The following is a 26,822-nucleotide window of genomic DNA, read 5'->3' on the forward strand; positions in this document are numbered from 1 at the left end:
TTGGCTGGTTGTATGTTGGAATTGTGCTGGTTTTACTCCGAGAAGTTGTGCGACAAATTAAATTAATACATTCGTTTGAGTGAAATGGTTTTTTTTCTGCTTGTATCCTATGTTTACGGTATCTTATAAGTCACATGATTTGCACACTTTGCACACACTCTTTTACTTCAAACAGATTATTTTATTATATAGACTCTGTATTCTAATATTTCTGAGCTTTGCTTCTCCACGTTGATCCAAAATCCATTAAAGAATTTGGTCATTTATCTCCATCATCCACTTCTTTCTAGTGCTGTTCATAGGAAATGAGCTTTAAGAGCATGAAAAATATATCTTCAACTAGAACTAAAATTTTCTACAAGAAGTATCGGATGGGGCAACCTTAGTCTTACTGGTTTTCGCCTTATTAAAATAACCAACATCCACGATCCGCTCGGCACTGTCATTCATCATGGACAATTAGCATGTGTTTGACGGCTAATGACATCCCCAGAAAACACAATTTTTCTTCCGCCCCTTCTGCATCCGCCAGACTCTCGGCTTGTCGCATCCTAGCGCCCCGTAAGGGTGGCACGCGTAGCTTAACGACCATTTTGCGGCCATGAGCGTTATGAAGGCGGCAACGTTATAGCTTCCCCCAACGAAATACACACACACACATTTCCTTCCGTTTTGTTTTAATGCCGTTCCGGTGTGTTTTTTTCTTTTCTCCCCTTTTTCCGTTGGTGCAGCTCATTAAACCTTTCTTGTCAGAAATGTAGCGATGGCGAAGGCGGTACAACCGACCGGGGCCGTTGGTTACAGTGAAATCCAATTTTCCGCCAGGCACAAATCTACGGTATATCTTCCAAACAATTACTTCTGGCTGGCTCGTTAAATCGTCCTTCGCTATCAGGTTTGTGTGTGTGTTTATTTCTCGTTGGCGGTTTTGCTGTGCAACAACTGGAAAAATCTATCATCACAATTTTCCTGTGCCCGAATGATTGGCGATGGTTCTAGGAACTGTTCAAACGAAAAGGCAGTTAGGTAAGGTGGGTGGTTTCGATGTAAAAGTTTTATTTAGGTAGATGTTTGAAAAAACAAATGGTTTTCTATTTGTCCAGTAACATTTGATAATAGAAATACAAGCAACATTATAATTTCCACCGTGAAGGTTGTCGCAATTTTAAAGATCTTTAGCGTGGTTTATTTTGCCTACACACATTTGCTGTTCATTTTCACCATCACCGGCGCTTCAATTGATGTAATTTTATACGAATGATAGTGTTTTATGGCATTCAACCGAAAAGGACGCCTACTTTCGCAAAGCAAAATATACACTTTCTCCAACGACGGTTTCCTAAGCAAGCTCCAAATGATGGCCCTCACGTAGCGAAACTTATGGCGTAATCAAATTATTCCATGCACGCCACAGCGAACTGATTAAAACCATCCCTTGCAGGGTACTTTTCGCAGTAACTTCATCAAACCTAATAAATAAGTCGGATGATGGAAGCCTTCGCAAAGCAAAGAAAGAAAAGAGTGCCACAAAATAGCTTGCCATCTTTCTTCGAAACGCAGCAGCCCGGCCTCGCCACGCCAATGTCTATGGGAGCACCATGGGTTTTCTGTCACAACCGGTTAATTCAATTCATCAGCCAACGCAGCTTCGAGACAAAGAAAAGTAGGCTCCGGCGACCTTGCCAGTACCTTCGAGCGAGCGTTCGCCTTGCACGAAAAAGAAAGTGCTGGCGAAAGTTTCCCATTTGGACTGGGGGACCCGGTCCAGACTGCAGACATACACTCTGCCATGCCGGCGAGTGGCAATCGGTATCCCGCCGGGCCAGAATGTGTTCGTCGAACAAGGTTTCCTTCTCTATTGCCACTCTGTTCCTGGAGGTAAATTGAGTTTAGCGCCCGAGCAGAGCAGTGGGGGTGTGAGTGTCGCCATTTCCGCACGGGTGGTTTGTGTGGGTCGGCAGGACGATTCGAACAGATTGAGCCACGGCAAAGATTATGGAGCAATTGAAGGTTTTAAGGCACGCTTCCGTTGGAATTCCGGTTTGAGTGCGTCGACGTTTTATGTCGCTCGAAAGGAAAAAAAGCTCTTTCAAGAGCATGCAAAAATGTTTACCAACGACTTGAGAAAAGATTCATTTCCTTTGCTACGCGAAAGATGAGTTCATCAAAGCAACCACCGATCAAGTAGCTCATGACATTCAAAGGGTCCACACTAACATAAAAAGTTAAAGGTGGAAAGTGGGATATGAGCGTTTGAAATGATGGTTCGCTCGTAAATGTTGAATATAACCAAAACGTTATGAACACAGCTTGTAAAAAAGTGAAAAATAAAAGTTGTGAGACCAGACCGAACGACAGCTTCCTGCATTTTTATTTTGCTTTGTTGAGACAAAAAGATCGTTTCAAATGCATTTCACAGAGATTGAATGATGGAACAACAGAGCGATCAATGATCGGACAAAACGTAACAACAAATGTTTCATGTGATATTTGTATTCCTTTATCAACTCGAGTGCATGAGTCTGAGGTTTAGATCGTGGCAGCTGTTTAATTTTCTAGTTCGTGATACACTTTTCGTCTGTTCTGCATGCCGTTCCATTTGTCTTTCAAATTTCTGCACACTTTTACCGAGGAAATGTTCGATTTTCGCTTCAACCTTAGCCAAATTATAGCCATTGAAATCTTTTTAAAAACGTCTGGCACTTGAGAAAAGTTCAGACCTAACTGATTGGAGTATGCACGTGCTTATCACCTTGTATTGTGATGAGAATGATCGTGTGGTTAATTTACATTTATACTTGTGTTAATATGAAATCAAATGTTGCAGAATGTTTCACACATTTTTTTGTTCTACTTTATAAAACACTAGTTTGTATAAATATATGAGGAGGTTTTGATACTTGTGTTTGTGGGCACATTTGTTGATTATTCAACCTAACTGTTAACCTGACGATACCTAACAAAGTCTCGTCCGAGAAGAAAACAGGACCAGGACAGAAACCTTACGAAAACGATTGAAAGATAATGTTTATTTTACACTTTGTATCATAAACTTTTTTTTTTCAAATGCATCTGTAACAGAATTCAATGGCTTGCAAAACGATTCTTTTCAATAGAATCGGTGTCGTTGGTCTTTCTCAGAATTGTTTTCTTTTCTTTTCTCACCCTAAGTAGAAAATCCCAAAATTAACTCAATCTGATTAATGCCAAATATTTACCCTGACCGCATGCTTGCATAGCTCGCACTCGATTTTTTCGGTTTTATTTCTGCCCCCTCAGTCCAACTGTCAAAAGCAGCTCCGCGTCGGTGTCAAACTCGCGTCAACATTTATCAAGGCCCGATCGCTGCGGGATGTTTTCGGTGCGGCGCGAGATTATTTTTGTTATTAGCTTTCTTGCCGCAGCATCCCTCGCCTGCCCGGGTGCCTGGCGCCCGCCAGCCGGTACCCAAACAACCATAAATATTCATTAACGTGGCACTGCTACTTCTCGGAAGTGGAAGAGAAAAAGCACTTCACCGAAGAAGACGCGGATGGTGCCGATGGATGGAAGAAGGTAGGAAAAAGGCGCGCCGAAACGCTTGGGGGAATGGGAGCCAGGGCAAGGGATGGACATTCCGTAACCGGTCGGCGATGAGAATCTATTTCATGGCAATTTTGAAAAACAGATCAGGTAATGAAGTTTAATAATATGTAAATTTTTGGCATGAATCGAGTGGGAAGGTTCGGAAGAGTTCGGTTCGGAGTTTTCCTTCCTCGGACGGCCGGGAAAATGATGGAAAATATTTCCCCCCCAAACCGTACCGAAACCGGAACATCGGAAAACATACCGGCTGACAGTCGGTTGAAAGGTAGAAATATCATATTTTTTACACAATCTGATTTCAAATCTCTCGATCTAAGCTGACATTCGATAAGTTGAATCATTTGTTCAACGTAGACAGGCGTATTTATTTTTGGGGATTATGAAGGCCCTCCTTACGCCTTTGGATCAGCTGACATTGAGTTTTTGGAGTGTATCCAAAGCGGATGATGATTTGAATAAACAAACGATTTAAAAATAATATATCAGTTTCCTTAATATGACCTGAAGGTTCCGATTGCGACCAACCATTGTTCGGGTTCTAAATAGTGATAGAAGTTCTTCGACGATACGGCCGGAAGAACAGTTTCTATAGAGAGTTTACCGGCGATAGTTCATTGCTACACCCCACAGCTGGTTGTAGCAGGAAATTTACTCCATTCCGCTAAGCTCTTCGTGAAAATTAGATCAGATCTTCACGTCCTGCGTTAACTTCAGTCCTCTGGATTTTAGAAGGAAAGGGTAACGATGTGGATAGGGTAGCTCAGTTCCCTTTCTTCTTACAACCAACAGCTATGCCGTGCTCCGGAATTCCTGACAAAAACTTAGAATCACCATACAAGAACCGTCTGGAATGGCTTCGGTTATCAACACACACACATACACACACACACATACCCCCACATCCACTCAAATATCGTTAGTTGAAAATGCGTTCCGTACAGCTTATCCCTCGATTCTCGTCGCCCACTGGCCGGAAGCGTACGTCCTTTTGTGCCGCCTAGTGTTTGACCTCCCGTGCAGCGATCCTTTCTTCGGCAGAATGTGCTGGCAGAACCAATCTAGAAGCACTTTATCCGAACCCTCTGCGTCGTTCGATGCCCGGATTAATCTAAGAAACGACAGTCGGGCAGGGCTGGAAGAAAGCGTGCGGGGTCCGGGGACCGTAGCTATCGATTGCCTCACCGGCCTTATCCGGTTTACCCGGCATAATAGATTCGATATCATATTTATTCGCCAACAGATTAAATAAGACTGGCTGCTCTCCACTCAGCTTCGGCCAGTTCGAGCAGTTTGTGCATAGCTATTTGTCTTGCTTTCACGATGAAGCCGATGGCGCATTGATGTGGAGCATGCCTGGACCTGGAGAGCTGGTGTTGTTTGCAATGTAATTTAAGGTTTAGAACAGATTTTGTACAATAACTAATGAGAACTAATTGCCGTAACTTCATTCGGATGTTTTGTTACTGTTCTTCATTGTTCAAACTTCTTGTGTATTTGACATTGGTTAAATGCGAGAGTAATTTCATAACAAATCGTTTCCTAAATGAGAAGAAAAATTATGCGAAAACTAAGGAAGCATTAAGATCTAAAAAGTTATTCGAATCGTGTTCTAAATTTCAAGACAAAATGACAAATATTAGAGAATAGAATATAAACACTGTAATGACTTATGTGAAATTAAATTGGACATAAAAACAAAATAAATTTACATTATTTTGTAACGTCTCCCTAACTGTACACTCAAAGAACAAAAGAAATAGAATGGATGCATAACCCAACATTTGCATGTGTTTCCGATGAATAGAAAATGGATCTTCTCACCACAAAGGGACGGTCGAAGCGTTATATCACTGCCAGCATAACCAAAGGCACTCACAGTTTAACATTCATTGTGACGATAAATATTTCACAAATTTATCTTCTGTCCCTTCGTCTGCCCGCTTCGAACTGAAATGCGCTTGCCGGAGTGCATTCCGAGAGCGAGAGCTTTCGGTGTAGTGCAGTCCATTTTATATGCATACCGGCCGTCATTGCTCCGTAATAAATGGCGACCGGGATCGTATGCACTTTCGATGATTCAGTTCTCGCGACCTGTAGAATGGACACCCACTGAACGCATGGCTGCGCTGATAGCGTCCAATTTGTTTTTTGCAGAGAAAGTACCAATGAAACCCGGTGGAAATTGGGGAAACTCCCATTTTAAATGCCGATCGATCTTAGTTTGATGAAGGTCAGGTTTACCTAACGACACGTTAATTTCATTCTGGTGGCGTAAGCTCGCTCTCCCATACCACATGCTCGAATTTACAGCCAACTCCTCGACTGAAACGTGTTCGATGAAACAACAGCTCGAGCGCACCGGAACAAATGATCACAGTTTGTGGGGAAAAACCTCAATTTAATGAACAGGAGGTTGAGTTACATCAAGCATATAAATGCGTTAATTAAGTGAATACAATGGGATCGGTTAATGTTGTTTGAATTGGTGAACTGGTGTGAATCCGAATGATTGATGACATTTCAATTATTTATTTTTCCCATCGGGTTGGAGCATTACGTGTTTGACTACTTCCTCCAGCACAATCGAAGGAATTTAGTGCTAATGAAAATTGTCACCTGATGTTAATAGATGAAATCAAAATCAATCAAGTTGAGCTTTTCTTATAACAAGTACCGTGTGCAGAGATTTAGCTTGTATTTGGCTTAATTTTTTTTTTTTCATTTCAATTTGTTGCTCTCAAACGCAAGCGAACATTGAAAACCCTCCACATCAGCCGACGTTGGTGGACTCTCGCATCTGGACGCAATGCGGGAAACTATAACAATTTCCCGCAACTCCCGTTCCATAAATCAGTGGGAAGTGATTTTCCTTGTCGGCGCCCGTATGATTTAAATCAAGCCGGCCCTCTTTGCTGAGCAGTCCTGCCCCCGGGGGGACGACCGAGGCCGACAACCATTAGCTGAGAACTAGCTGATTTTCCCGGAGAAGACCCACACAACGCTGCAGCTGCTCAGGAAAGGTGATTAAGGCGTAAATCATTTGCGCGAAATCGATTCCATCTTCGTCCCGGTCTGTGGACGCTTTGGGTTGGTCGAGATTGGCGCAACACCGGACCTAAACATCCGGTTCGAGGGCGCCATTTAATGGCCACGGTCTCGGTCTTTTGTCAGCTGTTCTTCGCGCGCGCGCGCTCCCGTGAATCCTTGGGGCCAAAGTATCTTTCAACAAGTTCAATCATCAAAACCGACCGGTCGCGAGTGAAGTGTTGGTGGAGGGGCCCATTTTCGACGCCATTCCGTACCTCGGCTGTCCGCTGTCGGCGAACGGTTCGGGGAAGGAAATGAGGTAAGAAAAAAAGAGCACCGGCTCTTAATGGCGCCGAAGAGGGCCCTCGACGGAATGGGCCCCGGGAAATGGCCGGCATTCAAACGGGCTCAGACTCAGACTCGAAAGAAAAAGTTAATGTCGATAATTTAATTTAATTGCTTAATTTATCATTGGACAGACAGCGCGGAGGAAAGCGCCGACGTGGTTGTTGGCTTCATTCTGTGGAAAACGGAACATCGAGGGCGCACGTTACGGTGCGTGACTGTACATCTGTACACGGGGAAAAGCCAACGGAGCGTAAAACGTTTCTTCAAAGTTTGGCGATGAGGGTAGATGGATGCTTTTTCAACCGCGTTGAATAATATTCGAAAGCAAAAACTGTGCGAAAAAATATCCTTGTTAAAGGTTGGCTGAAATTTACTTTAAAACAATATATATCATCTTAAGATGTGTGAAAATTACGCTACAGGATCCTCCGAGTGGCAGCCGTATCCGCTGAACAAGTGCGACAAATTTTCCATAAAAAAGAAAACCCAAATTATCTTATCACAAAGAAAATAATTTAGCACGAAGAAGGTCACGAGTGGCACGAGACCACCGACGGTGGCACTGTTCCACCGAGTCCAGAAATGGAGCTGGCCTTCAAGGAGCTGGCCATGTTTTGCCCTTCTTCGAAAGCACAATTTGCTTATCTGACACGATGCTGGTCGTTCGAGGTGGCACAACATTGTAGCGAGCGGGCACACAACGCGCCAGCAGAGAGCTGTTGCATATTCAAATTTATGCTCAACAAATTGTGCTTGCTCATTAAACCCATCCCGGACTGCAAATGGTCACCGTCGTGCGCCATGCCATCCGGTTTCGTTTGCGTGGTGCACCGTGCAGCTCGTGTTGTTTGTTCATTTCTTCTATCCTTGAACGATTTTTGAGCGCTTTGTTGTTCGTAATGTGTTTTTACTCTCTGCTGTAAAGTTTTTTTTAAATCTTTTACACGTATAACGAGTGTTTGCTTTGTGTTACAAAATGTGTGCAATTCTTTCAAATGCTCAAATTAAATATTAAAGTTATAGTTAGAATTAATTAACGAAGTTGGCTATGGATTTTTTGTACCCATCACTCTAACCGTGACTCTCTCAACAATCTTTTTTTCTTCCATCAAAGTAATCCATCAACTTTGGCATACAGCAGCGTACCGTAAATGTTTACATTCAATCGATAACATGTTTTCATTTCAAAAACCATTTCCTTCGCCTGCTAGCCGTGGAAAACCGTGCGTTTCAGTTCAAGTGCTATTCAATAAATACGATTTGGAATTGAGTTTCGGGTTCCGCCCTCCAAAAGGTAGAGCCGCGACAAAAAGTTCGCAGTCTGCGTCGTAAGCCGACCACCGGGTTGACATAGGCCGATGTCATCGACGCTGTCGAAAACACAGGAGCGACCTGTTCAAAGGGGTCAAAAAGTTTGCCCAGGTCATGGGGGAAAATCGGCGCCCCAGATAGTAGACACACGGGCAATCCATCAAACCCGACGCACGCATCCATCAACTGCACGTCCGCCGGTGGAGGATGCTGCGTCGAACGTGTAGCACATTCGGTGGGGTTTTTGTTTCCTGTTCAGCACTTCCGGACGAGGCAAAAAAAAAAAACGATCGTAGGTGGAAGTGTGCGGACCGAGTTGGGAGGATTTGTTTTTGCTGACATCCTGCTTTTGGAGTAGTCTAAACATTGGCGGCGAAAAAAATGGAGGCAGCTGTGGAATGCGTCAATTTCCGCATGCAAATGTGGGGATGAAAAGCTGCTGAGCAGTACGACATACTGGTGCATGGTTTTGTAAGCAAAATTGATTGAACCACGTTGAGTCCTTCGGCTATTGTTCTTGTTTGGTTTCGTTTTCATCCGAAATGTTGAATCCTTGTATCTGATGCGCTTTGTTTTTTCAAGAGAATTTGTTATGAAAACGGTATTGACATTCAGTGAGTCATTTTGGAAATTCTTATAAATACACCTGGATTTATTTCCATACTTGCGTTCGTTTGTACACTTTCCATAAATGTTAAGAATTTGTTTTGTTCGTAATATCAACATAGCATAAATAAATAAAATGAGATATCTTTTTTCCCTCTTCATTGTAAACTTTTCCCAGCATTTTTAATGAAACTTCCATAGTTCAAAATTGAGGCCAACATCTATCCGTCACTGATACATATTTCTATCAACCAACTTAATAGACCTACTATTTGGGAGAAACTCTCAAGTCCTCATGTTTATTGAGCTTACTTTTCTCAAAGAAACGGTGAAACCACATTCGAGACTACTCATATTTCAACATGCTACCTTAATGCTGGGAAATATTGCACCGAACTCCACTAAATCTCATACGATCCCCAAGAGACTCGCCAGAGAGCGTTCATTAGCAGCGAACGCCGAAGATCGGACACATGTTCCTGTCGGTTGCCGGCTTCAGTGGGAAACACCGCTCGAACCTTTAAGATTTATAACGCGCTTGTGATCTCCGGAGACTTTCAGCAATCACAACCCAAAAGCGGGTTTGCCACGACGACCCGGCGGGCGACTTCAACGACTCCGGTATCTATAAATCATCCCACCATGCCTAAGCGCAACGGCGCCCAATTTGTCACGGCGTATCATTTGAAGTTCTTGTTCTTGTGATCTTGTGGGAGTTCATGCGAGGGGGCCTGCACCAGACTTGAACCGATTTCAACGGGGTCCGGTTCATAAATTTCCACGAACCGAATCGCCCCAAACTGTGAGCGAAATTCATGTCACGGGACCCGGAGTCTCATGATGTCACCTTTCGAAGCTCGATGTCTCGTCGCAGGGGACGCTGTATGAGCTTCCCACGGAAATCCCCACCCGATGGCGGCATTAGCAAAGGCTGCGAGTGTCGACCAGCGCTCTCCGTGTCTTTGGGAAACAACTTTCCGCAAAGGGGGGTTTCGAGAAAATCGGGCGAACCTTTGTTCTTCCCGAGATGACAGAAATTACGGTTCAATATGGCCATTTTGGACACCCCCAGGTTCGCCGACCGTAAGTTCCGGAAGCGGCCTTCAATCCCAGTAGGGGAGGAAACTTTAGTTATTGGAACTTCTTTTCATCAAACATCGCGGTCGTGGCCCATCCATGGTTCCATTCTTTCGTTTTCCTCTCTGCAGAAAGTCAACATACGCACAGACATTTTCATCAAACATGAGGCCGGAGGTGGTGGTGGTTGTGTTGTTAGGTGGTTCACACTTTCATCACGCAGCACGATACGTGACACGATTTGGGCTGGACCCGAAAGAAAATGGAGGGGCGTTAACGATGGACTTACATCGGGCCGGAGCTGAGGGTTAATACCAGGCACGGCGGGAGAATGTTTTGAAAGTTAATTTAAACTGGGAAAATTCCGCAAAAATGAAGTCGAGCTAGAAAAAAAAAAAACGAGAATTCAATACCAACGACAACCTTCGTTTGATCTCCTCGTTTGCGATCGATAGATTTACAATACCTGCCGGTCCCAAGCTTCGTCTGCTTCTTGAATTCCCTCTGGTGAGATATTCGCCTAACACATTAGGGATTCATTGTATGAGACTTTCAATCGTGTGGATGAGAACGGCTGCTGTATTTTCAGTATATTTCCGACGTTTTCTTGACCCATCTACACATGAGCAAATATTTACAAATATTTTATAAGGCAAATAGGATCCCCAAGTTCATCCGCCTGGGAAAATGTTTAGATCTAGAACCGATTCAGCAACGGTACACTCGCGCTAGAGAACCATTCCATTCTGAGGACAATGTTTACCGGAGAAACTTCCCGGTCGAGCAAGGAACAAACTCGAGCACCTCGAAGTTGTACACAACAAATAAATCAACAGACTTCGAACCGAAGCGACCGACGGTCCGATACGGAACTCCAAACTGCCGTTTGGAAACTGCCCCTCTGTGATTTAGTGTATGCGTAGTGCATGCAAAGTCGCACACTCTGCACGAGAACGTCCTACTTCCATAGGGTGCATAGGCCATAGCCTAACTTATTAGCAACCTGCGGCTATTTGCTTTGAATAAGCTATGACGTGAACTCGGGCTGAAGTGGTGAGTCCGAAAATAGTTTGCAGCTTTCTCTTTTGCGCGAATGTCGGAAGAATTCCTCCGTGCCCTCGTAGGAACGGCTCGTGCATGTGCGTGGATGCTCGGGTCAGTAGGACAGGAGGCAACGACATACTCATATCTGTACTTTCAGGGACTGACGGTGCACCGTTGACCTACATGTTTGTGCCTATCAGAGAACAACATAAAACCATGCAACAGGAAAGCCTCTTTCGTTGGCATGAGGCGGAAGGATAGGGGGGAGCGGGGTTGGAAATGGGGAGGCAAAATACAAAGCACCATAAAACACTCACCGTGGATCTTAAAATCCATTCTTGCAGGCTCCCCGTGCCTACTTCCCGTAACCAAACAACACTCGACCGACATTCGGATTTTTCTCTCTCGCTCCCTCTTAACTCTTTCCTCGTTCCCAAAAAACTCCGATGCTGTGGATTATGCTTCGGCACAGTCCCCGTTTTGTCGAGGCCTGGTTCCCTCAACGAGCGCAGCATCACAGACGTATGAAGCTCAAGGGTACTTCCCGGCCGGTGCCAGAGAGCCCTTTTGGGGTGCAGTGGAAAACTTTAGCCCATTTTCATCAGCAGCAGCACATTCCGTAGGCCGGTGCGAAAAAATGGCCGATGGCCTCGCCGGGCTGCGTGCTTGCAAAGGCGCCTTTGCACTAGCCTGTTTACGTCGGCCTAGGCGGAGGCTTTAGGGTACGACAAGATAAAAAGCACAATGTTGGTCGGTTAGTTGTTCGGGAAGGAAATTGCTGCGCGACAAAAAAAGGAAGCAAAGTTTTTCACTGAGGCGCAAAAAATAAACAAAACTGTAATAGGCCAATGAAAAGTAGGCCCGTTTTGCTGAGTTTTCTCATTTCAAACGGGAAATTTTGCGGACCGTTTAATGGACAACTAAATGAGAAAAAAGAAATAGCGAGCTGCTACATTTCTCACCGTATAATGTTTTTGCTAGGCTTTGGGCGGGAAATGCGGCTCGCTCTGGACAGTACGGGGGAAAAAGCATGTCCAAACTGTTCTGTTTATCTTGCATCCTGACGATTGAATGCAAAAACTAAGAACAAACAACAGACAAACAACTTGTACAGAACATTTTTCTTTCGCTCTCCCTAAATGTCATCTTTTTCAACGGAGAAACTTCATTTAATACTTCCAGCGAGACGAATCCCAGCTGTTCGACCTAAAAACACACCCTGCTCCCCCCAAGGCAAAAAAAAGGTCCTACCAATCATCACTTCCCGTTTTCCGAATATCATTTGACATGGGTTGTGACAGGAAATCCCAGACGTCAAAACAGTCCCGGGCCGGAAAGTGACAGATTCCGGATTATGTGCCGGCGCGAGCCGACACCGTGGTGACCTTGGGGAAAGGCACGCTTTTCGGACCGTTCGCCCTTAGGACGGAGGTCCGTCCACCGAGGGTATCGGGCATAACGTCTCAATAGGATCCTGCATTCGACTCATCAATAAAGGAACGCGGATGCTGCAAAAAAGCGATTCTTCCAAATGAAGCAAAAACAAGGGGACACAAACACACACGCACAAATGCTTATGGCCAACCGAAAGATTGTAGGATCTTGCTGTCACCGGCTTTCCTAGTCCGGAGATTACGGAACAACTGATGACCGAGTGCGCGTCGAGCGATGTGGCGCTATATTTAGTTTTTGTTTTTTGAGGAACGAAAAATGACGTTGAAAAATTACACTCCATCCTTCAGCTGGACTCATATTTGTACAATCACCAATTTAAAAAGCTTTCAACTAAATTGATCCAGCCAGAATATAGTCACGCAACTGGCACTTCTTACAGGGGAATAGGGAAATACGTGGCTTGTGAATTAATTTAAGGTAAGGAAAGTTTGATTCTTTTATCTATTTTAGGGTAAGTGCTCCTATAGTGGTGCTAGTACCAATAGCGGATGTTGTGGAATAAAAGTCTAGCTCTACGACGAAATAAATACAATGGAGATATTTGTTCTTATACGAAATGTTTTTTGTTCTTCTGCGGAGTGTTTGAAAGATAATCCTTCTCATTCCGTAATAAACTAAGGCTCCAAAATTAATATTTTCTGAACATATTGTACTAATATGCTGGAAATAATATACTAATATTGTATATTTTTTGGAAATATTGAACTAATATGCTGGATTTTTTAAGAATTTATAAGGTATACCATGATTTCCTTAAGGCTATAAATCGCTGCAAAATGCATTGGTTTATGAGAGGTCTATGAGGCCAATGCATTGGTCTATGACCAAGACAATGCATTAGCCTATGAATATTTTGGTCGTTCTGTTTTAAATATGCTTCAAAAATAAGTCACAGTCAAAATATGTTCAGTCAGTTCCAAGTACTACCACGATTATAGGAATACGATACCACATCTATAGGAACCATACCACCATTATAGGAGCTACCAAATCGGAAGAAATATACGCTTTTTTTCGTTAATGGTTTTTGGTGAGAATAGATGTTTTCCAGAAGAAAAGTCGTGTTTCGATCAGAATTGGTACAAATATGTAAAATATTGTGTTCCTAACATTTATAAATTACATCAAATTGTTAGTTACATTACTAAGTGCATCACTATTGGTACCGTTACCCTATCCATTTTTGTTTTTGTTTAACACTGCAAGAAACTGTTCCTACTTACCAACTCTTGTGTGTTAAAGCCCAGATTTTAAACATGAATAATATTGGAAAGATCCTTGTCTAACGTGTCACAAAATGTATTTCCAAAACAGATTTAATTTATGAATATTTATCATAAAACTATGGACAGTAAATTATAGGATACAAAGTATACCTATTCAAAACAGCTCTCCACTCCTTTGGCTTCAAACAAATCGAGTCCAACCCCCCCAAGGACAAGATAAAAACCGCGATAACGAGCTATGGTCCTCCGTCTTCTGTCACGCTAATCCGACGAAATACCGTTGATTTCCGATTCATCAATATGCCACCCGGTGCTCAACATCGGTTTCCCATTCACCGGGCCCGCAGATTATGCGTTTACCGGATTAGCCGGCATTAGCTCGGACGCAGTAGGGGCGGCTCCCGTTCGTCGGTGTGCGGAAGCGGCTGAACACCTACACGTCTTGTTGGGCAAAGAAGAATGGCTGCACGTTTCCGTGTTTCCACCGCAAGGTGAGGCAAAGGGCCATTTGGTTAACTCCATCACACCTGTTTGGCTAACCAAATCACGTTCCGACGCTTGCCACCTGAAGGAGCCCTGTGGAGCTGCAATAGGGAGGGGATGAGATAATTGGGTCACAGATTCGCTGGCTTAGAGGTGTGCTGGTGTAAAAGGTGGTGGATTGCAACAGAAAGGCAAATAATGCTGTCACGCAGTTTGTCACGTTTCCGAAAAATACCCCCCAACAAAGGGAGGCGGGCGGATTACTTAGAATGGATTTTTCATGCACCGGACAGGTGTAAAGCAAGGTGTCTGCCATGATACGCATATTTTCCCAGCAAAACGAATGTTTATTCCTCGGTGCACTTCGAGTGTGCCTGTTTCGGAGGCCATAAATCAAACCTTTCATGACAATTAAGCTGTCGGCAATGTAACATCCGTCGTCGACAAATCGACTAATCCGAGAAATGGATCAAAATCTAGATAATGACTATCGAAAAAAAAGATCGCAAAGTAGAAGGAAAACACTGACCAACCTCTTGACAAAAGTGCTCTCTCCGCGCGATACAATCGAAAGGGAAACGAGTAGGTGTGTGTGTGAGGCTTTCTTTACATTTCTCGATGCTCATTTTCCATTTCCCGTCCGAACAGGAAGCGGGGTGACCTACAAAGACCACCGCCGGCGAGCATGAAGTGAGCAAACCCTTCCGGAACAACGGCTTCCACCAAGTCTTAGGGCAAACACTTAACGGTGGGCAATATGCTGCGCCATGCTTATCGAATGTTTCCTTCCGATTCCGCTTCCTCCGAGCGCCACTAAGCCACCCAGCTCCCGAACGTGACGTCATTGGCCAGCGTTATCGTTCACCGTTGAGCGCATTCTTGCTAGAACGTGTATAGCTGTATGTGTTTGTGCAGTTGCGGGCGTGCCGAACCACCGCCGTAAACAATGATTGCCGGCATGATGAGCGAGGAGGTCCTTGTACCGGGTTGCGCCTCGACCAATCGCACCCGGAAGCAGTTACGATCAGATACGGAAATTGAAGCCGTCATTAAGTTAACTACCTTCACTGCTGGAGCGGTCCGAAGCGGTTGGTCGTAGGGCTGAACAAGACCGAACAACGACTGTCCGGCAACGCTATCGGAAAGGTAGGGAGATTTCCGAGGAGATATTGCACTGGAACTGACCGCGCACATGGTAGCAGCAGGTTCTTTTAATTGATTACGAGATAAGGAGCACACGGTGCCGCTCGCAATGCTGTTGATACAATACTTTCCTCTGGTGATTCAAATGGAATCACGAAGATAGTGGAAAAGTAGAGAATTAAAGTAAATGTTATAAAAAGTAGGGTTTCATAAAAGAGGTAAACCACTCCACGTTAGCTCTGTAATGTAAAGGGCAAGATCAATAGAAAAGAGGTCGCAGCATACCAATGTAACGAGCCAAAAACAGAGGGAAAATTTTTGACAGTTGGTTGAAATTTTGTTTACCTCTTACGAGCAGCCAGGGCACAACTGCAAATCTGTTATGTTTCATCAACAGAGCGGAAATTGAGACGTTCGGAATATGTTCTGGAGCGTGAGGAAAACCATCACACTTAATTTCCAACCTACAGGATCCATATCTAGTAATTTCACACAGAAGAACCGTTTGTATACGCGAAACCATGGGTACTCTGATCCAAAATCTCCAATTACAGGCTGGCCCCGGTTTTCGTCACCAAACGGGACTTTGACAGCGACGAAAACCGAGGCTAGCGGACTACAGTTCTTACGTTTATAACACCTACTCAAGACCTGACTGACACAAAACAAACGTTGGATGTGATCATTATTCTCGTCTGAATTTTTAGCGGTTCATATGAAGGTGTTCTACAAATTATAACAAAGTTTGTGTATTTAATCATCAAATCAATGGCCATCAACCGTTTTATATTCCGTTTTACTTCGTTGGTTCCCATGGTGTGTAGTTTTACAATAATACATTCAGTGCTTCAATTGGAAGATATTTTTGATTGAGCAAAGTAGTCTGAAGCAGAAAACCTGCAACACTCGCTTATGAGTCCATGTTCGGATCTTGTGTTATACAAAATGCATTGAATCATATGAGTAAAGAACAAAGCACGCAACTATAAACCAGCTTCGAACGATTTGTCAAACGACGAAAACCGAGGCTGACGAAAACCGGGGCCAGCCTGTATCTATTTCGTTCAAGACATTTTGGCGAAGATCTCCCACATACTGCAAGTATGTTTGTAAACTCTTTTTCAACCAACTGTCACAACAATGGCGGAGTAGATAATAGCTTTGACACGACCTCTTTTTTTACTGATCTTGGTAAGGGGTGCAATTATTCTTAATTGACATTAATTCTTAGGGTTTAGACAAATTCGTATAGCAATGCCTACATTGTTAGCTTTTATTATAAAATCTAATGCTTACTGTTGTTTAAATTAAAATTTTATATTCAACGATATTTTTAAGCTGTTGAGAAACTTATATCACATGAAAATCTCCGTGAAGAAATCGATGTGGAGTTTTAAAGAGAACCTTTGCGATGTTGTATCCCCAACTGCACCAAATGAGGACCTTGGACTCGAATTGAGCCAAAAACTAGGTCAGTGGCGCTTAAAGTGCTTATTTATCCTCTAGCACACGTTCGTTTCGTTGGTAAAATTGTACCGTTGATTACCTTCTCCCAGCGCAAAAGGAGTGTATTTTCTAGCGGTTTTTATCAAACATGTTTTTGTTATAACGGAAGCCGGGAAAAGTAATCCCACCTCCGTCCTTCCAGCTGCTCGGGCATTTAGTCATCGCCCATTGTCGTTCCTCATGCCTTCGCTGACACTTCCGAGCGGAATTCATCTTTCAGCAACATACCAGCTGTCTTCGGATAAACCGAGGAAGCCACCGTCGTTCTCCGGGATACCGGGATCGCCCCTGCAAGCGTTCCCTACGAAAAGTGTCCGACATCGACCAGGAACAAAACAACTTTTTCATTCCGTTGCCTGCATCAGCTTGCATCAGCTTTTGATTATTTTTTTTTTGCAGCCTCATCACTATTATTACGTCCCTGGCCAACCACCCGGCGACGGCAGGGATTGTTGCAATTTTTCCTCCCAAACGAACTATGAGCGCACTATGTTTGCGCGGAGGAAGATAATCCGAGGAAATCCTACATCGGTGGCACCAAACAAAAAAAAAAAAAACCCACCCAATGTTCCTTTGTATGAATGTTAGAACATGTTTGTTTTTCAGCTGGTATGTTTGGATGCGTTTCCTTATTTAACGTTTTCCCATCCTCGGTCCCGAAGTTTCGTTCGCGTTCGTTTTTTCCAACTCTGGTATTCGGCCAAACAATTCAGTTCATCTTCCAGGCGCTAAGCGACTTCATTCTTATCCACCGCTGCATCTTCGCCTGCGGGCGTATCCTTGGAAGGTGAAGGTAACAGCACACACACACACAGACACGCACATAGTAAACCATCAAATCGCTCACATTTGCTGCGGATAAGAGAAACCAAATTTTCCGAGCGCAGTTTGGAAGCCGGACACTGCGATAACAAGCGATCTTTGCACGCCAGCGCCTCGGGCTGTCGGGGCGTTCTGTATCCTACTTGTTTGCTCCAATTTATCCCCTCCGAGGGTGTGGGTGTGTGTGTGTGTGTGTTGGTTGGTTTTTTTTACACATCTAGAATCAGAGAAATTTTAGGATTTACCCACCGAATCCACCGAGATAGCGCGTGTGGACATCGCGCGGGGTCGGGCGCGGATGGTGCGCTCGAACAGGCGCAAAGAAACGATTTATTATTAAAATCTCATCTATATTCTGTAAGTGTGCTGTGTGCAACCTGTAACCGAGCGCGCTAGCTGTGCGCATGCATGCCCATTTTCCAGCGTCAGCTCCGGGCGGACGGTGCTGACGGACGGTCGAGCAAAGTGAAGCAAACATCGCAATGATGACGATCTGCAGACCATGTGCGGGTGGGGACGAGGGTGGTAGAGGGGGTGGAGGGTGGAAGTGAGCAATCTGTAAGTAAAGGAAGGGAAGTATCCTTTGCGAAACGCTCTCTGCTGTCCCGACCGACGCCGGGAAAAAAAATTGCGATTGGAAAGTTGATAGATTACGTACATCTGGCCGGAGCAGAACTCATTTCGGATGATGCTAGCTAGATTCACTTTTTAACTTTTTCATTTTCAGCTCACTGCAGAAACAGCCACTATCATGATGTACGATCGGGAACGATTCGGTGAACGTTTGAAAAATCTAGAACCCAAAACGATGAAACACATCAAGGAATCAAACGCATTCCAGATTGAATCGGAACTACCTTCCAGTTTGGAAAAAGGTTTCAAAGTGTACCGAATGCTTTTCCGTTTTTCCGAAATAGCTACACTTAAAGAAACGAGCAAAGCCATAACTGTATCAGACGGTGGAAATTGGTTTCGTAGATAATTTCCACTTTATTTTAATTTCACTTCAAGATCCATATGCTCAAATGCGTCACGTCGGGGAATAAATGAATTTTCCAATTTTAAAATTAGTCCCTGCTCATAGCACGTTTTGTGCAGAACAATAACCCACTACAATAATAATTGATAACATGAAAAAAGGCTAGCATCAAATGGAAAGAACGTGTTCACTCGCACTACGAACGTTAATGTGTTGGAAAATATTTCAATTTGGGAAACGCTCATCCTCGTCGAAGCGGAACTTCGTCCTTTCGCTAAATCGAAACGTAAAGATTAAACCTAAAACATACCCAAACCTTAGTGATAAAAGGCGCAGATTGATTATATTGTATCCGTTTACCATCTGCAAAGAGTTAAGAATCAAAAATGAATGGCAGTTTATTCGATGGACCTACGGTTTTGGTTTCGGTTTGTGGTAAAACATTGGAAAACAAAACTACTACGATGTGTATAATAAAATCTAGGTAGAGAAAAGCTGCCCAGCTAATGGGACTGTGTAAAGTACCGGGCGGATGGGAGGGGGGGAGTAGTCATGCAAATAAAATGAAAACAAAATTGATATATGGATGTAAATAGTAAAAGCCCGATGGTGTCCAGCGGCTAGACCGCTTGACAATGCGTTAGTTCTGCTAAAATCTACCTCGAAGCTGTTCGGTCTCGCACAGTTTTTCCAGTTCATCGAGTTTTGTGCGGAACTAATGGATGAGTTTTTCATTGCTTACGATTTTCATTACACCCGTTAGTACCATAAATTGTAAGTTTGGAGCAACTTTCTCCGAACAGCTATTTGTGTGTGTGTGTGCCAAACTCGGCCGGTTCGGAAAGTTTTGCCCATTTCTGGACCACTCAAATGGATGTAGAGCGGTGAACGAGGGACTTTCAGCCTAGGTCACTAGTCGCCGGTATGACGCTCCGTGTCGTGAATGTCCTGTTATATGAAAACTTCACACACAAACACGGCCCACACGCGGGCCAGAAATGACCGTGACAACGGTGAGATAAGCATTCATATTGCCGTTGGCCGACGGAAGGAATGTTTGCTCCATGCTGAATGTGCTTCGAGCGCTATTCTTGAATGCCTTTATGACGTTTAAGGTTGTTGTCGGATACAGGCACCTGGCGCACGGAATAATGCATATTAATTTGAGCATTTTCGCTTCCAATGCGCTCCAGTTAAATAATCCTTTAGACACGCCAATCAACGATTATCACGATTGTATCATATTTTTTTCCTCCTGAGAACTGTTTTAGTTCACGTAAATTATCGTTGCATGAATTATAAAAATATTAATCTTTTACAGTTATCTAAATACATGTACAACCCTAAAAGAGAGAACAGGTTTTAGGTGAAAACATCACCGTTGAATGCATTCAGTTTAGAAACTTTTCTAAAACAAGATTCTATGTCAGTTCGACCATTTTCCACCTTCTAGAAATTCAAAGGACCTAGAAAGTGGAAGCAAATTTCTGCCCGAAGTCTCCGGCCACCTCGACGGCTCGAAGCAACGTTCCAAGAAAATCAAAACCTGACATAATTAACCAAATTATTCGCCCCGAAGCACTCCTTCGTCGGTTCGGGCGGTCGGTCGGTCGTCATCAGCACGTGGAAATTAATATCATACGTTAAAGGTCAGCGATGAAAGAGAAGCCAACCCCACCGGGTTTGAGCGGGAAAACAAGGGCAAGGTAAGCGTCCACGTCACGCACCGAAAAAGTTCCCGGCCCGGCCTGGAACCATCTGCTGGGGCTGGCCGCCTTTCCAAACATTCGCCCTCGCCGAAGGTTCTGGGTGGAGTACTGAAAACCTGAAAATCATTAGGAGCAACATGAATAGGGGCGACCGCCGCAAAATGTGAAGTTCTCCTTCCCTTTCCTATGTTTGTTTTTCCTTATTTTCCTTCCCTGTTTTCCCTATCGCTTCGTGTGACTTTCTACGTGGTTGGGAAAGTTCGTCTCCTAGAAATTCTACCTTTTTCCCAGCGAGGAGGATAGTAATTATTATTGTGGCGTAATGAGCCACTGCTTTCGAGGTGAGGTGGGGATCGTGGAAAACACGGCTACGATGAGGTGCCTCGCGACCCCTTTTTAACGCTGCCAAAAAGCAGCATTTTCCATCGCGTGGTGGCCCATTTTCCGAACAGCTGCGAAGGGTAGGCCATAAAATAATTATGATTCATGTTCACGGTCGTGCCCGTACGAGCGCAAGTAGTGTGTGATCATCATTAGCCATGTATATACACACAGGGTCATTTTAATACACACCAATACGCACTACAGTGAGCATAATTGTACAGGTGAAAAATGACTCGTTCGGCAAAGGGAAGGGTTCGCTTCTGGAAGGGAAAATAACCTATATTTTGTCACCGATTTATGTGTGAACAGTTTTCAATAAAATCGTTAACCATAAAAATCGCCAATAACCGACTTCCCGTTCTTCTCATATTTGTTACAACATAATACAAATGCATACAATGAAAATTTACGTTAAAACAAATTAACAAATGCGCAGCAGAAAAAAGCTCGTTCACCAACAGTAAACCGGTTCGTTTTTTGAAAAGCCCTGAGATTTCTTCCACCGATTCCTGTCTAAGTGTCTCCGAGTAACCGAAGGTACACAAAGGAATTCTAATAAAACTGTAACAATGTTACAATGTAAGCGATTCATCTCCTTTTCGAGCGTTTGCAGTTAAAAACACAAAAAAAAACCGCCCGATTTCCATCCGAACCGTCGCCGGTGGCAGTAAGAAATTATCCAGACGTAACGAACCTTCCGCAAGAAGGAAAACCCATTCCGGGAGTCGTAAAGGGCGACGGCGCATACATTTGCCAAATGATCCTTCTCGGTCGGGCTCTTTTATTGTCGAACGCGTGTTGTTGGCGTTCCATTCGTCACGACAGCAAGTTCTTCGCCTCCGGGGCCCAACCGAAAGCACCGTCCGAAAAAGAAGATCCGAAATCTATATTCGTGACATTGTTTTGCCTTCAATTTGGTACCCACCAAGAACCCATCGGCGACAAAGCAATTGTAGTTGGAACCCTTTTTTCCGGTTGAGAGGTAAAAGGGAAATTCGTTCCACCAAGGCGGGCCGGGTTGTATGGAAACAATTTGTTAAAATAATAGGGAACGGAAAATCGCTCCCCACCGGGCAACGGATCGTGGTGGTGAGGGCCAGGGGGGGATGTGTTCATTAACAATTACTATCGATGCTATCAACGGAGATTAGAGAAGCGAACCGTACGCGATCTCCCAGCACGAGAAAAGCGCGGCGAGTGTAATGAGAGAACACCAGTTGGGTAAAGAAAGTTGTGAAACGACAAATGAAACCCTTGTACAGTCCACAAGGGTCCACTAATCCTTTCTTAAACCAAATGAATCGCCAAAATCTCGTGGTGGAAGAAAAAGCAAACAAGTCGTAACGAAGTCTTTACTAGTTAGTGCCTGGTGTGGTTTAGTTTTTGTTAGTTTTGACTCAACAAGTCAGTCTTGGCAAGGCAAAACACTTCGTTACACTTAGTAACAAAGCCCATTTATTACGAATTGGATCAGATTGGATCAAGAAAACAAATAGTTAAAGATAAAAAATAGCAAAGATGGGGTGTAAAGTCTCATATGTGTTATATTTTATGTTGAAATGTATCCGATAGTAATAAAACAGAACCGATAGATCTGAAAAAGCGATCAACATTGAAAATCAACATATAACATTCGTTAATTGAATGCTTTACTTTAGTTTGATGCAGCCAAGTGGTTCCAAAAGTAATTTAAATTAGTTTGATAAAAAATCTAAGAGAATATAAAGGCAAATATAAACAGTTCTAGCAGAATTTTGAGCCTCCTAGTATCGAATTCTGACAATTTTTTCCACAAAGCCCCAAATGCCCTATTTGATCATAAGCTTTTCAGCGTGCAAGAAAGTCGAGCCAAAATTAGCTCGGACGCCCGCATGGCAATGGCACTGTAGAACGCAATAATTCAAGGTATTAACAAGCAACAAGCTTCTCGGGCCACTTCGGCTCCAGCAGGGTTCGGTGGAGCCACCGGTGGCGGAGGTACGACGTACGTGAGTTATCATAAATCACAGGCTCCCGGTCGGGGTTGAAAGCAACACCCGGAGCGATTCGTACCGTTTGTGCCTTTGCGCTCATTACCCTAAGCCCTTCGCGAGCATAGCGAAATGGTGAGTAAAACCGAAAAACAAAACACAAAAAACACCCGTGAAAATAAAATGAAAACAAACCCACAAACAATCCATAACCGAACCGAATCAACACCGCCGACGAACTTTGCACCACCCGGGCCGTCTTTGCGAGGAAAGTGATTAATTAGAAATTCAATTCGGAAGTTGCTTGTTTGCATACGACACAATGGGTAGAGTTGGTTGGTTTGAAGCGCACCGAAGCAGACAGAAACAGAACAGCTTTCGCCATCGATCGGTGCTGTTGTGTTTTGTTTGCTTTCGATGTGAAGGTATTGGTAAATATTCGAATCGCTAGACAATGTTTGGCTGCAGATTTACAAATTTTGGTTTTGCTTTAAAAAACCAATGAAAGATTTTCTTTAATTTAGGTAAATAATTTTTTTGGCTGTCTTTTTTACCAAAGTGTATTGTGTATTGACTGTTGGTTGCTTCTAGTGTCTAAGATAACAAGGATTCAATTAAGAAACAACTGCAAATCATGAATGACCATGCGCCTCCATCAGCGGAAGAATGATGCTATTCTAGTCTATTTTTGTTTACATTAAAAAAAAGTTACACTAAGCTGTTAGAAAATAGTCAATTTTAATACGGCAGGAAAGGTCTTGCAGGCACTGCAGTTTTAGGATATAAAAGCCACCTATATGGTAGGAGTGTCATTCAATTTCGATTTACTTCAGCCAACTACCAAAGTGCAGTGAGCATTAATTTTGTATGACATTTTTATGCCGCACGAAAGGTATGTATGTATGTCAGCGCACTTCTCAGACAGAAGCGGCAGCGAACAGAGACGGTATAGGTCCACTCACCTCTTCGTAGATGAAGTTATCGATCTCCTCCAGCGGCCGGCCGTACATGTCGTCGGGGAAGGGTTCGAATTTGCGCGGCAGCAGGGCGCCATCCTCGACCTGTACCTTCGATCGAGGATGAAAGCCGTACTCCCGCACGAGCTGAATGTGGCGTGACTCATGTTTGTCCTGGGACTTCTCGGTATACGCAACAACCTGATGCTTTGCAACTGTGGAGAAAGTGGAGAAGAAGAAGGGGAAGAGAAGCGTTAAGTTCGGTAGTGAAAATGTTATCTCGCGGGGGGGGAAAACGAGCATAAAGCTAACGATTTGATTGTACAGCGAGCGATCCAGGTGAAATTGAAGATGTTGTAACTGCTGGGGGGTAATAAAAAAATCCTGGAAAACCCATTCAAACGATCTGTCAAACCCACTCCACCCCGGGGCCGGGGTCTGGCTCGCTCGGCTGGCGTAGATAATATTGAATGACATCGTATCAATTTGCAAACATCACTCCCAGCGGAGCGTCGCTAATGCCCCGGTACGAAGAGGGCTCTCACTTACACAAATATCGCACGCACGGCAAACAAGCTATCCCGTTTCACGACGGGAAAACACGGCTGTATCGTATTTCATGTGCTTCATGGTAACTGGCAGGACCCTCGGCGACGGGCACCGTCAACTGCTACCCGGCGTCTGGATTGACAACAACTGTAAATAACAGATGCTCCGGCAGTCGCGTCCATTGCCTCGGACCCGTGCGAGATTCAATTCGAAATTCCCGAGCAAACGTCGGGTCTATTTATAGCACGCCGGCGAGGGGCCAGGAAAAGAACGAAACATCATCCTCCCATCCGTACGGATCCGTCCTTCAATAAATTATTTTCCCGTCAACGGTGGTCCGTTAAACGGACCGGAAAAAGCCGGAACCACCGTGTGCACACACACACATAAAAACCCGGTAGTGTTACTGAGGGCGATTTCCCACCAAACGGTCAATTTCGGGCAGTGGAATTCGGTCATTTGCGGGTCCGGGTCCATTTCCCGTCATCGGCAGCTGGTAAGACAACGGTGGTTTCGAGTGGTGCAATAACTTACCCTGCTGATAGGTTGTAAATTTATATCTGGCACGTATCCGACCACTCCCGTGGGGGGGGGGGGGGGGGGGAAATGAACGTAGCGATGGGGCGCCGCATGGGTTGACAATGTGGGAATTTTGTGCGATACCATCAGTGGCCCCGTAATCCAACCAAATTTACCATCCAATGTGTAAAAGGGAAGTGTATCATCAATTTCGATACCAAGCGGTGGAATTTTCCGGAGAAAATGTTTGATAAATCTCCGTAACGCGAAACATTCCCAAATAATTGGAATATCTTTCCTCCGGGCATTAACTCAAACCCCGACCATATGAACTGGCAGCGCGTGAAGGAGTGAATAACGTGGCCTTTGGCAACAAACAATAAAGCTTCCCATCTTAGGGCCATCCTACCCTAAAGTCAACCATAATTTATTTTAATTGAAGCACGTTGTGAAAATAAACAATATTCTCCCCCCGAAACAGCCTCCAAGCGCCTACCCGTGGGAAAACGGATGAGGATGCAGCCGAAGTTTCCCCAAAGGGCGAGCGAACGACACCCCGCGCCTTTGGTGGAGGCGCCCGGTGCTTTGTAGATTATGATGGCTGAACAAATTGAACCTTAAGCTCGTTTGCTGATCACGGCGCAGGGAGGCCAATTATTGAGTGGCTACCGTTCGTTTTGCCTGCATCCGTTCTTGGCGTGTGACCACAGCTGCAGCTGAACACACGCCCGAAGACGCAACACACGCACGTTGGTCGATCAAATAAGCACACCGTAAGGCATTTATTGTGGCGATACCGAGAATCAATTATGAGTGCAATAAATTATGCACATTATTATAATGGACCTTGGGGGGGCTGGACGTGCGGTCGATGTTAGTGGCAGCCGGTCGCAGGCTGTGTGTCGTTTTGGCTTGTGTTGGCCATAAATAAATTGTAATGCAGCATCGGTGCTACCTGTTAGCAGGTTAAGGTTCTCGCCCGTGCCGATGCTGGCTAGGCTCCAAGAAAGGCGCCCGTGTTAAACTGTGTCTATTTTAATTACGATTCCGCAGTACACATTTGTTTCATTAAATGTGAAACTTCGAAACGTTATCTAATAAGAGTAAATAAAAAATAATTAGATAAAACTTTGTCCAACGTCAAATAATTTCTATATGCTTAAAATTTCACTTTAACCCCCTCACTAGAGTATGAAATGTCTGTTCATTCACGCTGACAGGAGACAGAAATGTAATGAGGTTACGATGACACTCCGCATTCTGCACGAGCGATAATGAAGACTTATGTGTGAAGGAAACTTTACTTTCTCAAAATCTCACCCATCGTTGTCACCCGGAAAGAACCGCATCGCATTCAATATATTGTAGGTGTGTGTCCGTGAAAAAAAAAAAAACACTCACCACATCACCTTGCCCCGCACGATAATGCTCGACTTGGAAGCCAACAAGTGCTTCGACACACTATCCCTAAATGTCGAAGGATATTTTCCCGGCGGTTTCTTTTTACCGCCGCGACGCGTATTTCTTCTTCTAGCGTTTGCTACTTCCGCCAGGGGTTTTCCAGTTATAGCCTCACCATCGCGAATGGAAGACATGATGTGAAAATGTCTCCCATTTCCGCTCGAAGGAAGCGGTTCCGTTGTCGCAACCCGCCAGGAAAGTACTGCGCTTCGCTGAGCGTACAGAATGTTTCCTATCTGTCCCTCCGCGTGAGTACCGACTCCAGTAATTCCGAACGGTGCGGTGAGTGAGAGAGAGTGAGCTCGTCCTCAAACGACTGATCAGTGGCTTTCTGAAAAGGTTACTGCAGCAAAGTATGGGGTGTAAAGAAACATATAGGGGATCACCTAGAACGAAGGAGCAGCAGGGGTACCTAGAAACATCACGTCTAGCGAAGTGCTCCACTTTACAGCGACTACTTTTCCGATGCTTGCAGCCATTCCGGTCGGTGGGAGGATTTTCCCGCATCGAAAACCGGTCCTGCCTTCCGGTGCAAACCGGTGTTCGTCGGGAACGACAGGTGCACAGAATGTCATTTTCTTGCTGCTGCGGCCGGGCTTTGAACAGACCGAACAGACTGCACCTGGAACAGGGAAGGAATACCTCGCGTTCTTATCACTCGA

General features: G+C 44.4%; 1 protein-coding gene across 1 annotated transcript in view; it reads right to left on the reverse strand.

The window, feature by feature from the left end:
• The window catches only part of LOC131294652 (sodium channel protein 60E), a 98,263-nt gene that overhangs the window by 54,803 nt on the left and 16,638 nt on the right, over positions 1-26,822 (reverse strand). Inside the window, exon 2 of the mRNA XM_058322696.1 lies at positions 23,638-23,846. Within this exon, the coding sequence (XP_058178679.1) occupies positions 23,638-23,846 (209 nt within the window). The remainder of the gene's footprint in view (positions 1-23,637; positions 23,847-26,822) is intronic.

This window comes from Anopheles ziemanni, chromosome 2 (genome assembly GCF_943734765.1).
Source record: "Anopheles ziemanni chromosome 2, idAnoZiCoDA_A2_x.2, whole genome shotgun sequence".
NCBI classification, from domain to species: domain Eukaryota; kingdom Metazoa; phylum Arthropoda; class Insecta; order Diptera; family Culicidae; genus Anopheles; species Anopheles ziemanni.